The following is a 14117-nucleotide window of genomic DNA, read 5'->3' on the forward strand; positions in this document are numbered from 1 at the left end:
GCCTTTATCCCCGAAGGGGATAGGAAAGAAAAAATAATGTTAACATAATAAACAAATCAAGTATTAAATTCTGCGTAAACGGATCCATGTAACTTGACCACAGAAGAGCCGAAATGTTATAGGTTACTTACTTGCAACATAAATCGTGAAAAGTGGGTTACATTGTACAGGGGCATTACGTGCCATAATATGCACTTCTGCCTACCCCTTCGGGGATAAAGGGCGCGACGATATGAAAAATGATATAATATAAAATAAAAATAATACTTTTGGCGACGAAATTTGAGTCAAGCCACGCACCACAACGAGTAATACTTATATTGCGAAACTAATTCGATAGAAATAAATAGAGTAATTGGTCATAAGTCAAGGAATGTTTATATAAAAATACTAATAACCTGATTTGACACAGGTTTCTGCATCTTTGTCACAGTTTAGGTGTGAGAGAGCTATGCATCAGCACTAATGAGTTGGCTCGACTGGAGTGATACCACAGTCTCAGAGACAACCGACGTGAAATAACGCCTGCGTTACGTTTCGGCGTATGAGTGAGATTACTAGATTACTTAAGCTCCTAAAGGGGCTAAAGGCCTAAAGGCCAAAAACAAACTTGTGACTTGTGTCCTCTGATGTTGCGGATGACACGTCCTCCTAGAACGCTGATAATGATGAAATAAGACAGCAGTGTATTCATTATCATTTTATTGTCTAAACGTTTTACCATTTCTTCCAAGTTAAGGAAGTTGTGGAAAGTGAAAACTGTATTTTTCTTTTCTTTTCTAAAAATTTCTTCTGATTTATTTCGTTGCGGGGTCAAAGACCGCGCTGGACTTCAGAGTTGCGGCGTTTTCATGGTTTTATCTACCATATACGAGCCTGGCTTACAGGAGTTGCAGCGGTTTGGGAGGACGTGGCGGGTTTGTCCCCCAAAAAAAGCGCGTCTATTACCGCGGAATGCTGGTCATAAATATGAGCGCCTAGCATGGCTAGTAACTAGTCGAGTTCCTCGTGAAACAGTTACGTGAGTAAGCTGACCAAATTAATTAATTTAGTATGTCTCGTGAAAAATATAATAAAACTTTCATTTAGTCAATAAATAAATTTATTATTACTTAAGTATAAGTACAATACATTATATCTAAAACATCACATCATCACACTATCTATACAATAACAAGACAAACACATACGTTTAAACATTAGTTCACAAGATTACCTACACTAATTGCAACTTTATTTACTTAAAGTTAAGGTTTCAATTCGGCTGAGTACACGTCGAATAGGAACTTCTGGTATTGTTCAATATTTCCTTTGTAAACCAGTCTTGTATTGGGTTCTGATGAGGAGAAGTCATTTGTGTTGATACCACGGCTTTCACCTGAAATACAAAAATAATCATAGATGATTGTCCTATCACTTCAACTTATTTAAAATAGGGATGATGACGGGGTATGAAAATTAAAATAAAATGGACTGCCCTTTGGTCGAGTGGTCGCAAGTGCGACTGTGACAAGGGGTCTTGGCTTCCATTCCCGGGTCGGGCAATGTATTACTGGGCTTTTTGTGGGTCAAGGTTTAAAATAGTATTTATACGCCATACATAAAGATCTAAACTGTTAGTCAAACATTTAAGGAAATAGAGAGCAAAAGTGAATGAAAAAGAGTTTAGGAAGACAGGAAAGAGTCAAAGAAAGCTTTTTTAATTTCCAATTAAACTATTACTGTACGGTAAAGGGAATGAATGAATGTTGTTTACCTTCTAAAATAATACTATTGTTAGAATATCTGAATTCATCGACGATTTCATTGTGTAGTGCAATAGAAGCTACAGCCGGGTCTAGTTGGGTCCACGAGACTTCTTTGGAAAACGATATCCGTTCAAACGAGTTCAGAGCTTCCATGATAGGTGTGTCGATTTCCCCCAAAACATTTTTACGCCATTCCTGTAACATATTATAGTAATATTAATGTCTAAAGATAGAAGACTGCTAGTCAAATTATGGTAAGAATTTAGGAAACACAGACTAAATTTCCTTAAGAAATGGAGGATCTTTCAACCAGCCGAGGTGATGGTACCTGGTTGGCTTTCAGCCCAACAGACTTTTCTACTATCGATTCATCGCATACTCGAGTTGCGCATCTTCCTCGCACAGCTACTTTGCGTCAGCGCATCTTCATAACACATTTTACTCGCACAGCTACATAGCTTAGTATCGGTGGAAATGGTCACATAGTTTTACAGCTTAACTATGACATCTTCGTAGCAAAACTACATAGCACATCTTTGGTAGTAAATCACCCTTACTCTAAATGATACATGTATCCCAGTGACCTTTAGTGGTCTATAAATCACAAATGATTTCAAATGAGCCAGATCACGATAATCAACAAGATTACGTTGATGAACAAGGGCATCTTTCTAGACTAGGTTTGCTTAATCCTACTTTATACTACCAAGTATATAACTCATTGTCCAAAAGTTTTGACTGATTGTTGTATTCGAACATGCCCGGATACATCGGTGGAATAGTTTAAAAGAAGAAAAAAATTGTAAAAACTTACACTAGACACATTCAACGAATTGTAGACTTGAGAGAATGGTACAACTGTCACTTTAGCTGCTGCAGCGCTGTCTGCCATTATGTAGTAAGCTTCTGGGTCCATAGCCGCGTTGAATTCAGGTTCTGTATGTGTTTCACCTGTAATAAAATATAGGAACTTATTTTCCAAACCCATTTTAGTTGTAGATATAGCAACGTCACGCCTTTTAACCCCGAAGGGTCAGGCCGAGGTGCTTATTACGGCACGTAATGCCGCTATACAATGTACACCCACTTTTCACCATTTGCGTTATAAGTCCCATGTAATAGGGGGTGATCCTATTGCCATATTATAATGGGCACAATTCCAGACTCCGTGCTACTACTGAGAAATTTTCGAAAAATCGAAAAAAAGCCCAGTAATACTTTGCCCGACCCTGGAATCCAACCCGAGACTTCTTCTCTGGCAGTCGCACTTGCGACTACTCGACTGACGAGGCTGTCTTTTAGATATAGGTATTTTTTATTTGGTGTAAAGTTTTTCCTTATCATTATATATGAACAATAGTGGACTTTTCTGTAGAAGACCTTCATTCTAAAACTCTCGTCCGTAAATATAATCCTAATACAAAATTATACGTACTGTAAATATGGCCTGCACCCACGTATAACTGCGACAGTCGTCCTATGAAGTCGGGATCCAGTCGCGCAGCCAATGCTATGTTGGTGACTGGACCAATAGCTACTACTATTAGTTCTCCTAAAACAATTAAATAATCAGTAATAGTCAATCTATACATATAATAAAATCGTAGAAAAGTGCTGTCTGTACATTGAAAATAAAAATAAAAAAAATAGCAGGGGTTATTGTTATGTCGATGTCGAACCCAAAAATGTAATTAACTTTTTGTTTGTCTGTTTGTCTGTTTGTCTATGCGCGCTAATCTCAGAAACGGCTGATCCGAGTTGGATGCGGTTTTCACGAATATATTGTGGGATGCTTAAATTTACATTTAGTGTTTGTTTCATGTCAATCGGTTCATAAATAAAAAAGTTATGTCAAATTAAAGAATCACGTCGAACATTCTATGCTTATACCATCGAATCTCCGCAACTATTTGACGGATTTGGTTGAAATTTGGTACAGATATAGTTTAGAACCTTAGAAAGGACATAGATATATTTTTATTTCAAAAATCAAAAAATAAAAATAAGAAATAAATTATTTATAAATAATTCTATATCTAAAAAAAGTAAATAAATAGTAAAAAGGTATGAAAAAAATAATATCAATATAATTAAACTTTTAGTACAAAGAAAATGCCCGAACGGAGTATAAATAAATAATCCAAGTTGTCTTTATCCTCGATAGATGGCGTTGGGATCGAAATAGATCGCGCTATGGTTTCGTTACATTCATTTGGTTGGGTATCGGCCGAGCGCTTCGGTACTATCGTAGAAAAAGTGTATTATCAGTCGTATGATTATTTGTCTGTAGTGGTCCTGCTGTTTCGTATATTCTAAATTGGTTTCGTTGTATTTGTCAATTAATAAGTTTATTTGTTGGGTTTTCCTGGTTTTCTGGTTAAACTATTTAACGTAGGTTTAGTTTGATATCGATTATTAGTAGTTACTGTAGTTATTTTTTTTTATAAAATTGTAAGTCTAATTTATAAATTAATTAGATTAGATTTAAGTCGTTTCTTTTAAATTATTTAGTTTAAGCTTGGTTATTATAGCATAGAGGATAGGTTGTAATATAGTTTCTTTTTTAATTGTTATAAATTCGTAATTCGTAGCTTTCTTTAGTTTTAAGTTAGTTTAAGTCCGTTTTTAAACTATTTTTTCAATGCCCTAAGTGAGTATACATCTATTAAATTCAAACGCAGAGCTCATTATGTTGATTTTTGAAGAGTTCCCTGGAATATCTTCCACATCTCATTTTTGAAGAGATCCCGCGAGATCGGGAACTATGTGGTTAAAACCAAAAAATTGCCGGAAGTCACTATTCCACGCGAACGAAGTCGCGGGCAAAAGCTAGTATTAATATAAGATGCATGCGCTGCTCATATATATTTTGTTTCTTTTAAAGACATTTGCTCACTTTAGTATATTCTCCTGTATATTGGGATGTCTTTTCAAACAACAAGTTTACATACATATGACACCCAGACTCGAAACAACAATTAATGGATGACACAAGAAAGCTCTGAGCGGGAATCGAACCCGATACACGTTGCACGATAGCCGGTTGCCTTGCCGTGGCACCAACCGTGCAGTCATATTCTAAAGTATTTTTTTTATTTTAAGTAAATAGGTATGATGTACATCTAAATATAGAATACCTTCGTATTTCTCTGAAAGTTCTATGAGGGCCATGGCAGCTGGTTTCTTCCCAATTTCTATTGTCAATGGAGCTTCATAGCCCGTGTCTCCTAACCCATCCATTCCATAGAAGTTATCAGATACCATATCAGCCACCAAGGCTTTGTGAGCACCTGAGTATATTGGTATCTGTAATACGGTATAAGAAATAAATTGTGTTAATTTGCCAGTTTGTCTAAAGGATAACTTCTCCCAGTAACTAAAAAAGTAAAAAGAATCTCTATAGAAAATCGACATGAAACAAAGCTTGCGTTATGTTTCGTTGAGTGAATGAGGTTACCAGAGCCCTGCCCCTTCCCAATCTTTCCAATCCCCAATTCCCCAACAACCCTTAAATTCCTAACCCCCAAAAAGCCGGTAACCCACTTGTAACGCTTCTGGTGCTTCAAGTGACCATGGGCAGCGGCGATTGCTTACCATCAGGTGATACGTCTGCTCATTTATCAGCTTATACCATAAAAAATCCGGACCAGTGTAGTTATGATAAAAAGATTTCACACAACAATGACTAATGTGTTTCAAATATGAATAAAGATGACCTAATATATCTGTTACAGATGAAATCTTGGTAATATGTGGCATTAATCTTATCTCATTGTTATCAGTACTTACATCTTGCCTATCACAGAGCGCCAGAAACCGATGGCTGTTGATAATACTTTGCGTGAGGTTCACATTTCCATTTGTTGTTGTCAAGGCGACTAGTTCTGGCCTGAAACATGATATGATATTATGAATAGAAGTCTTATTAAAAGTATGCGTGGTAAAAAACTGTTCAATAGCCTCTAGACACCTGGAGTACTATAAATAGTATTAAATAAATGTTGCTGTAAAGGCCGAACGTTTTAGAACTTTGTGCTTCGAGTACGACCGGGCAGCCTTTTTATAGCATCAATTCCCGAGTGTTTGTTTTTTCCCGCTAAATAACGTTCGGCCTTTACAGCAACATTTATTTAATACTATTTATAGTACTCCAGGTGTCTAGAGGATAGAGAAAATAATATTATTACGATTAATTTAATAATTAAAAAAGGTGGAAGTGACTCTGTTTTATATAAAAATGAACTTAGAATACTTTATCATCAGAAATGTGCGATATTACTTTACTGTGGATGCGTTGAGACCAATCATATTCATTGGTACACCTAGTCTAGCACTGGTGGAAACGGACTCATTTAAGCTATTTTTTTTTTATTTGGAAATATGCGTGCTGTGGTTCCGTGCTACAGATGTGTTATGGATGGCTTTTCTACTATCAATACATCGCATACTCGAGCTGCAAATCTTCCTAGCACAGCTACATAAGTTAGTATCGATAGAAATGGTCACATAATTTCCAAAATTTGCTAATTACATCTTCGTAGCATAGCTACATACGTTAGCACATCTCTGGTGGAAAAACAGCCTTACCCATCGAAGTATTTCTCATTGAGCAAGCTCAGTGTAACTGCGAAGGCGTCATCAGCACCACCATCATGATCTATCACCAGCTTCTTCCTTGAAGACACTGGACTGGCTTCAGGGCTGAAAACGAAATAAAATAAAAATATTACATAGAAACATCATTAAAACGTCAAAATCTAATGAAATTGTCTACTATAGTCAATTCATTAGTGAAGCTACTTAAAAGTTTCTTTTTCAAACATAAATTCGTAAGGTCGCAGAACAATAAACTCCTTTGTTGCACCTTTTCTACCTATAATACTATTATACTTACAAATCATTCTATTTTTGAGAATTAAATAGTTATAAGCTATGTTAAAAACAAGTTTAAAGAATGCATTTACACTTAGATATACACGATTTAATTAAATAATTAATTAATCATTATTATATTATGACTATTATACAAATTATTATACAGAATGGAACAGCTGCATCAAAATAATTTGTGGTTATTGAAATTACTACATGATACTTCGGGCATTCTGAATATGCGTCTAATTTTGTAAATTGAATGGCAAGCAAGGAGAGATGCCAAATCTTTTTGTAGAGAAGGCTCAAAGCCCATATCCCATTAGTGGTCTGACATGTGCAATTTATAATGAAAAAATTTAAACACAATAATTATTATAATAAACACTAAGCATGGAGAGATAGCAAATCTTTCTGTATAGAAGGCTCATAGTCCATTATTGGTCTGTAAGTTAATAATGATAAAATATAATAAGCATTATCAATCATTGGATTTATAAAGGAACACTAATTATTAATTATTTTAATCTCACCTGCTAATCCAACAAAGGGCAAATAAAACAAAACACAATAATATTCTTTGAGCCATTTCAACAGGGACTGTGTCCAAATATAAAACACTAGGAACTGGTGAACAACCGAATATAACTCAGGTTTTATAAAACTATGTATCTCAATATACCTATAGATAAAAAAGTCAATGTCAGTTTGTTCTATTTTTGGAGTAAACATTTTCCTTACACTTTAATCCAATGCAAGGACTCTAGGTTAATTGATACGAGGTCAACTGTATGCTTTTATTAGCTAAAATCAAGCATATAAATTATTCATTATTTATTTTCAGCCATGGTCGTCCCACTGCAGGGCAAAGGCCTTTTTTACCCTCCTTCCAATCATCTCTTTGTAGAGCTTTCTAGTGGCCAATCCTTGCATATATAATCATAAGCAAACAAATGCTTGCGAAAAATTTTAAAGCAATAAAGAGAATCACTGAAAAAAATTGCAGGCAAAATCGCTATTCAGAATTATATCTGATCACATGCAGATTGATAAAAACGATGTTCTATCTTTTATCTAAGTTTCTATTTCGCATTATAGTCCGGAGATTTAAATGTAGGTACGCATCGCACGCATCACACGCAATGGATTTTAGTTTGTCTTGTATAGAAACTCATATAACTGCGTCCACTGATCCGCATCGTAAGGACCGCATGATCGGCAATGAATACATGCGATGCGTACTGATGACGTCATATGGAATGCGTGTGATGCGTACGATGCGGACCTGAGGACAATTACCTTTAAACACCACTGACAAGCGGTGAAGTAAAACATCGTGAGGAAATCTGGGCTTATAATTTCTAATTATAAGTTTGACATTATACTCACTCTTTGTAATAGAATATGAGTCCTAAAGCTATCCCCACCACCACCAGTAACGCTACCAGCGGGATACCAATGTAGACGATCAGTTTCTTTGTCGCCAACATGATTTATTGTCACTGAAAAAAAAAATAGAATATTGTGAATTCTAATGGCTGCGGTAATATGTACTTACATTTTTTTATATTTATCAATTTTGAGTATATATATTGAATATTTCAAGTGTGGGAGAGCCATGCATGCTTCAGCATAAATAGGCCGGCTCGACCGGAATGATACCACGGTGTCGCAGAAAACCGACGTGAAACGGCGATTGCGTTGTGTTTTGTAGTGTGAGTTAGGTTGTCAGCTTCCCAATTAACTCACTTCCTAATCCCCAATTCTCCAATAACCCTTAAATTCCTAACTTTCAAAAAGCCGGCATCGCAAATGTAACGCATCTGGTGTTTAGGTTGTCCATGGGCGGCTGGCTTACCATCAGGTGTTCCGTTTGCTTGTTTACCGGCTTGTAACACAAAAAAATGTGTGTTTCTTTTTTCACACAAAAAAAGCATTTTTAAATGTATACAACCTTGTCTAAAAACTAACGCAATAGAAGGATTTGTGGAAGGCCTATGTACAGGATGTCTAGATATTGACAAATAATGATAGAAATATTATAGTTTCATGATAATTAAGTCATCAAAAAACTTCGGTTCCTTAATTTCGTTATTTTAAAAAACTTCGACATACACTTTTAGTACTTAGCTACCAACTTTTGATACTTCACAAATGGAAAATTTATAAGTAGATTGAATGATAGCTATTGATGATTGATTTAAGCCTAGATAAAATAGAGAAACGTGTATTAAGTACCTTTAATAGTTTCAAGCAGACAAGACACTCACTGTACTATACAATTCTACTTTGTTATAAAAATATATTTAATTTCACAATATCCACAGTTAATCTTTTCATGGTTTTATATCACTGACATCAAATGTGACTTTACATATCTACTTATTTAAATAAACACAGTTCCACGTGGCACTCTAGTCATTTACTATTGATAACTAAATATAAATACTTCTAATATATTCACTTTTCATTTACCGCAAAAACTTTTTTTACTCATTTACATTATATTTACAAGTTCACTAACACTAGATTACATATGCGCTGAACTGATTAAGTCAAATCGGCTATGGGAAACCCTGTATATGTTTGCGCTAGACAGTCCACAAACAGAGAAAGAGATGACGGGATATCGTGAGGAAAACAGCATTCAGTTCCCACACAAACACAGCCAAAATAACAGCGAAGAAAAACAAAAAAAAAACACTTATTTACATAAAGTTTACAAACTCACTCTCACTATTTTACAAACTATTTACAACGTAAAATAAATTTAAAATGAATGAACAGTTTATTAAGGAAATAATTTCACAATAAATAAATACTAAAACAAACTATTTTTCACAAATTTACATAAAGTTTACAAACTCACTCTCACACTATTTACGTCGTAAATTCAAATTAAATGAATGAACCGTTTATTAAGTATTTTAAGGAAGTAATTTCACAATAAATAAATTACGTAAACAAATTATCTTAGAACGCTCGCACTACATATATTATCTGATTGCTAGATAACACTGAGTCCTTAGTTGGTCTCTTTGATAATAAACTAAATTGAATGTAGCTCAATTGATATTAATGATGAGTTTATTTTGTCTGGACGTCTGAGTATCAACAGTCTAAATTTTTATTACTCTCTCACTGTATCGTTATTTCTAAGTATATCAATAACGACAATGTTGTATTGAAATAATCTTCTTACTCAAATGTATCGTAAATTATATTTTATTATCAATGTGTAGTAAATAAATATAAATATTGGAGTGATTGTTTGTCATTCACACGCTTTACGCGTACACAGGCCTGCATCGTACGCATCGCACGCAACGGATTTTAGTTTGTCTTGTATAGACATACCACTGCGTCTACTGATCCGTATCCTACGGACCACAGAATAGAGAAGATTTTCTCTGTTCTGTGGTACGGACCGCTCATCAACAAAGCCTACATGCGATGCATACCGATGACGTCATAAGGAATGCGTACAATGCGGGCCCATAGACGCTTACATTTACACGACATTGACATCGATGAGTATATTCAAGAATATAAAAGTTCTGTTACACATGCTAATTTCAAGCACTAAAGCATGCATTCTTTCTAACGTGCCTTATGACTAATGTTCATAATACTGCATAAAAAATAACAAAAAAACTAACAAGCAAAACCGTAGGCAACAACTAGTTTTAGATAAAAGTGTTCGTATGATCCTCAGATTTGCATACTCATAATACGATTGTAAAAGAATTTTAAAGATAAAAAAATCACATCAAATGACGTCATACCTACGCGATTTTCAATGTCATTCGCAGAAGTCTGATGATCAGGTTTGTGATGATCTGGTGAATTATTTAAATTGCAAATAAACAGGTTATTAATTTTAGTTTAATATATGTATGAAATGGCTTTTGATGGATAATAATTATAAACAAGTAATTAAGACAAAATGTATTGTAGAATCTGAGATTACTCTCAGATTCCCCCATTTATTTTGTAAGGCGGTGGAAATTCTCATGGACATCCCATGTCGTGGTGACAAAGGGTGGGCATGCCAGACTCTTACCGGCTAAAACCACCACGGTGTTCCTCCTCTGCCTGTGGCCGTGTCCCGGGTTGCCCATACGGATTCACCGCACCCGGCAGGCCTTGACCTACCTCTATGTTTGGAACAGGTCCCACAATGTAGCAGCCCTTGAAGGCTGCTTGCCTTCATCAAGTGGCGGGCGTGAAACACTACGCTAACGCTACACTACTACTGCACTTCCCCAGTCAGTTGCAACCGTGCCCCAAAAAACGGGCTAACCAAGCATTAGAGGATTACCCAACTTACCTACTTATCTTTGCTGGTATTGCTGTATCATGTTTTTACCCATTAAAACGGGTAGGTACGTCTAAACCAATTTAGAGACTCGAAAATGCATGTAGGAACTCCCCGTTATTAGCAATAAAATGTAATTCTACGAATATTATACCGAAATGCGAAAGTTTATATGTTTTTTTTTTTTTTTTTTAATTGTAATATAGTTTAATCTCCACGGACTCGAGTCCGTGCCCTTGTTATTCAATTTGCTATAATTATACTAAAACTAGAACTTATGACAATAATATTACATGCTACAACATCACTATTCATTTTACAATACATAAGATCTTATAACATTACTTGCATTACACTGGACCTGCTGGTTCAACCCACCAGCACGGTGAGCGAGCCGACCTGCTCCAGCAGAAGGCACCCGTTCACGAGCATGACTTGTAGGCCAGCAATCGGTCCGATCGACCATTATGTAGGGAACGGAGCGACCCAACCCACAGCGCCACCAACTGTAGAGCATTTAGGAATGCATGACGTCTCCGCACACGCGGCAGTAAGTCGATTCCAGCAGTGCCAGTGCAATTTGTCAGTCTTATAAGTTGAGTTACATCTACAATAATTATTGTTACAGATTTCACTCAATATCAAAATAAATATAATTAATTATTTTATACTAATGACGTTGATTTGCAAAACAAACACACACAAAGTAGTTAAGTTAATCTTTACCTTGATATTATGTTATTACACTCATAGTGACTGCAATAACATAACATTAAGGCAGTTTCACTAACACGATAATGTCGTCGTCCCAGCAACTCAGCTCAAGCCTGAAGCGAGCCCTCCCCGCCCAAAAGAGCGCCGATAACCGTTGCGTCCCTATTCCTTATTGCCATTTTAAGGTTGTAGTCCAGGATCCCCCGCTCACTCTCACCCACCGCTCGTCTGATGATTTTGCTGATCGCGTCGTCACTGACATCCGTGTAGTAAACACAGCTGTCAGTGTGACGAGATATAGCTACGACGGCATGCGGTACGCTGTCGTGTATCCGCTGTATCCGCTGTTTATATGTTTGTTTATTGCTCCTGCATGCCAAATCTGCTGAAGGGATCGGATTGAAATTTGGGACAATGGTAAGATTTTGTGGTCTGGAATAACACAAAGGCTACTTTTAATCCTATGGGAACGCGGGCTGTTGAAGCTGTTGCCAGAAGTTAGTATAAAGCGTTTTCCCATTAACTTTTCCGTTAAAAATGAGTCTGTCTAGATTTTCATCTTTTCTTCCAATCTGGAAGGAATTAATCTTTTATAAAATTTAAATGAATGTTTAACACCATCTATGGGCGTATAGTAGAACTACAATGTCTACTCTTTGCTGAAAACATCTAGACAAGGAGATTCGAACATTGCGCAATGATGTACTTAGTTCAGATCACGTTGTCTAGATGGCGCTAAATTATAATAATAGCTACCCTTCCTTTAATCCTTCAGAAAAGTAAAAGTAAATAGTATTTAATGTATTATTAGTTCAAATATCGCTTCAAAATCAGTCTTTATTTGCCTACCTCGTCGTATCATCATGCCACTGTACAATGCCACTGTACAATGTACACTCACTTTTCACCATTTGTGTTATAAGTCCCTTGTAATTGGACGAGTGAGCCTATTGCCATATACTAGGCACAATTCCAGTCTCCTAGCTACTAAAGAGAAATGTTCGAAAAACCGAAAAAAGCCCAGTAATACTTTGCTCGACCCGGGAATCATACCCGAGACCCCTTGTTTGACCGTCGCAATTTCAACCACTCGATTTTCCTACCTGTATACAAAATAACTTTGCAAAATCCTAAATAATAACAATGCAAGCGCCGTACAAAATTGTTATCCATATTCAAAGCTTAAGCTGGTATTAAGATTATCAGTAACATAAATCATGGATGGCTTTAATAAACGCTTTGTTATAGCAAACCCGATTTTAATTAAACCGCATAAGTTTCAATTTTGTATTACCACTAAAATGGTCCTTCGAGACGAAAAGTTTGTGACTAAAGAAGGAAGTTCTTCTTTGATACAAGGTTTCGGGTCCTTTCCGAATCGGACAGAAAATTAATGAGTTACGTAGATTGATAGTAGATCCATAATAATGTGAATTAAATAATTAGCGTAGTGATTGGGCAATCATCTGCTGTGCAATGGGTTGCTAGTTCAAAAGTCAAACGAAAAATGTATTTGTGATGCAAAGAATTTGTTTATTTTCAACATAATGTGGAAACGCATCTACGATACTGGATACACCTCTTTTTTAGGGGGAACTTCTGCCATTCTGTTGGGTAATATCCCTGAAATATTCTCCTAAATCTGAAAAATACTATGACTAAAACCGTGTCAAAATCGGTTATACCAAATGTGAGTTAATCGCGCACAAACATACACACATACATACAGGTCAATCTGAGAACCCTCTTGTTTTTGAAGTCGGTTAAAAATTCTAGATGCCAAGTTATTAACAGGAATAATAATAATATTTTTCTAGGCAAGCTACAATATCGTTGTAAAAAAATCAATTTCCTACAATTATTATAACTTAGTCTCTATATAAACTCTAATCACGAGAAATCAAAATGCAAAAAGTAAACAAAATTATTCGACATTTCATTCGTGTTCAGAGAAACAATGATTTTGTGTTTGAATAATTGATTTCGTCAGACCTCTAGATATTCGTAATTCTGATGTGAATTCATAAGTAGGCTAAATGCTAATGTTAAAGGTTTATGGATTGAAAAAATATCATATTTTGTGCTAAAAATACTTGGGCTCTCACCTCACCCAAGACGGGAGAAGTTATTGTATAATTTGTCCGCCTTAAAAAAAAGGAATTTGGTTTAGTACATCTAAAACCCGGAGCTGCGGACTACCTAGCAGGTTTACCGGAGCTCCGGCTCGAAAAGCAGGAATATGACCGGGTGTTGACTACTTCAAATATAGCTTCAAATTGTTGAATGTAATAGAGGGTGAGCCTATTGCCATATACTTGCCACAATTCCAGACTTCGTGCTACTACTGAGAAATTTTTGAAAAAGTGAAAATAGCTCAGTAATACTTTGCCCGACCCGGGAATCGAACTCGACCCCTTGTCCGGCAGTCACACTTGCGACCACTCGATTAACACAATCTAGTCTAG

At 35.9% G+C, this 14117-nt stretch overlaps 2 protein-coding genes across 6 annotated transcripts in view; one reads left to right on the plus strand and one right to left on the minus strand.

Annotated features, from left to right (window-relative positions):
• The window catches only part of LOC118262919 (uncharacterized), a 401080-nt gene that overhangs the window by 129127 nt on the left and 257836 nt on the right, over positions 1-14117 (plus strand). The gene's annotated exons all lie outside the window — the stretch shown is intronic.
• On the minus strand, positions 1085-9642 carry LOC118262557 (uncharacterized). 3 transcript variants are annotated; one of them, XM_035574032.2, is made up of 9 exons: positions 9490-9642; positions 8010-8122; positions 6336-6449; positions 5538-5637; positions 4886-5054; positions 3184-3300; positions 2563-2699; positions 1757-1943; positions 1085-1378 (listed from the first exon to the last, which is right to left on the minus strand). In XM_035574032.2, the coding sequence occupies exons 2-9, from the start codon at positions 8108-8110 to the stop codon at positions 1248-1250; spliced, it is 1056 nt and encodes a 351-aa protein (XP_035429925.2). In that variant the 5' UTR covers positions 8111-8122; positions 9490-9642; the 3' UTR covers positions 1085-1247. The 3 variants fall into 3 exon arrangements, with proteins under 3 accessions (XP_035429925.2, XP_035429924.2, XP_050553721.1); XM_035574031.2 differs by having other exon boundaries at positions 8859-9636; XM_050697764.1 differs by lacking the exons at positions 8010-8122; positions 9490-9642 and adding an exon at positions 7154-7302.

The sequence above is a fragment of the Spodoptera frugiperda genome, chromosome 12 (genome assembly GCF_023101765.2).
Source record: "Spodoptera frugiperda isolate SF20-4 chromosome 12, AGI-APGP_CSIRO_Sfru_2.0, whole genome shotgun sequence".
In the NCBI taxonomy this organism is placed as follows: Eukaryota; Metazoa; Arthropoda; class Insecta; order Lepidoptera; family Noctuidae; genus Spodoptera; species Spodoptera frugiperda.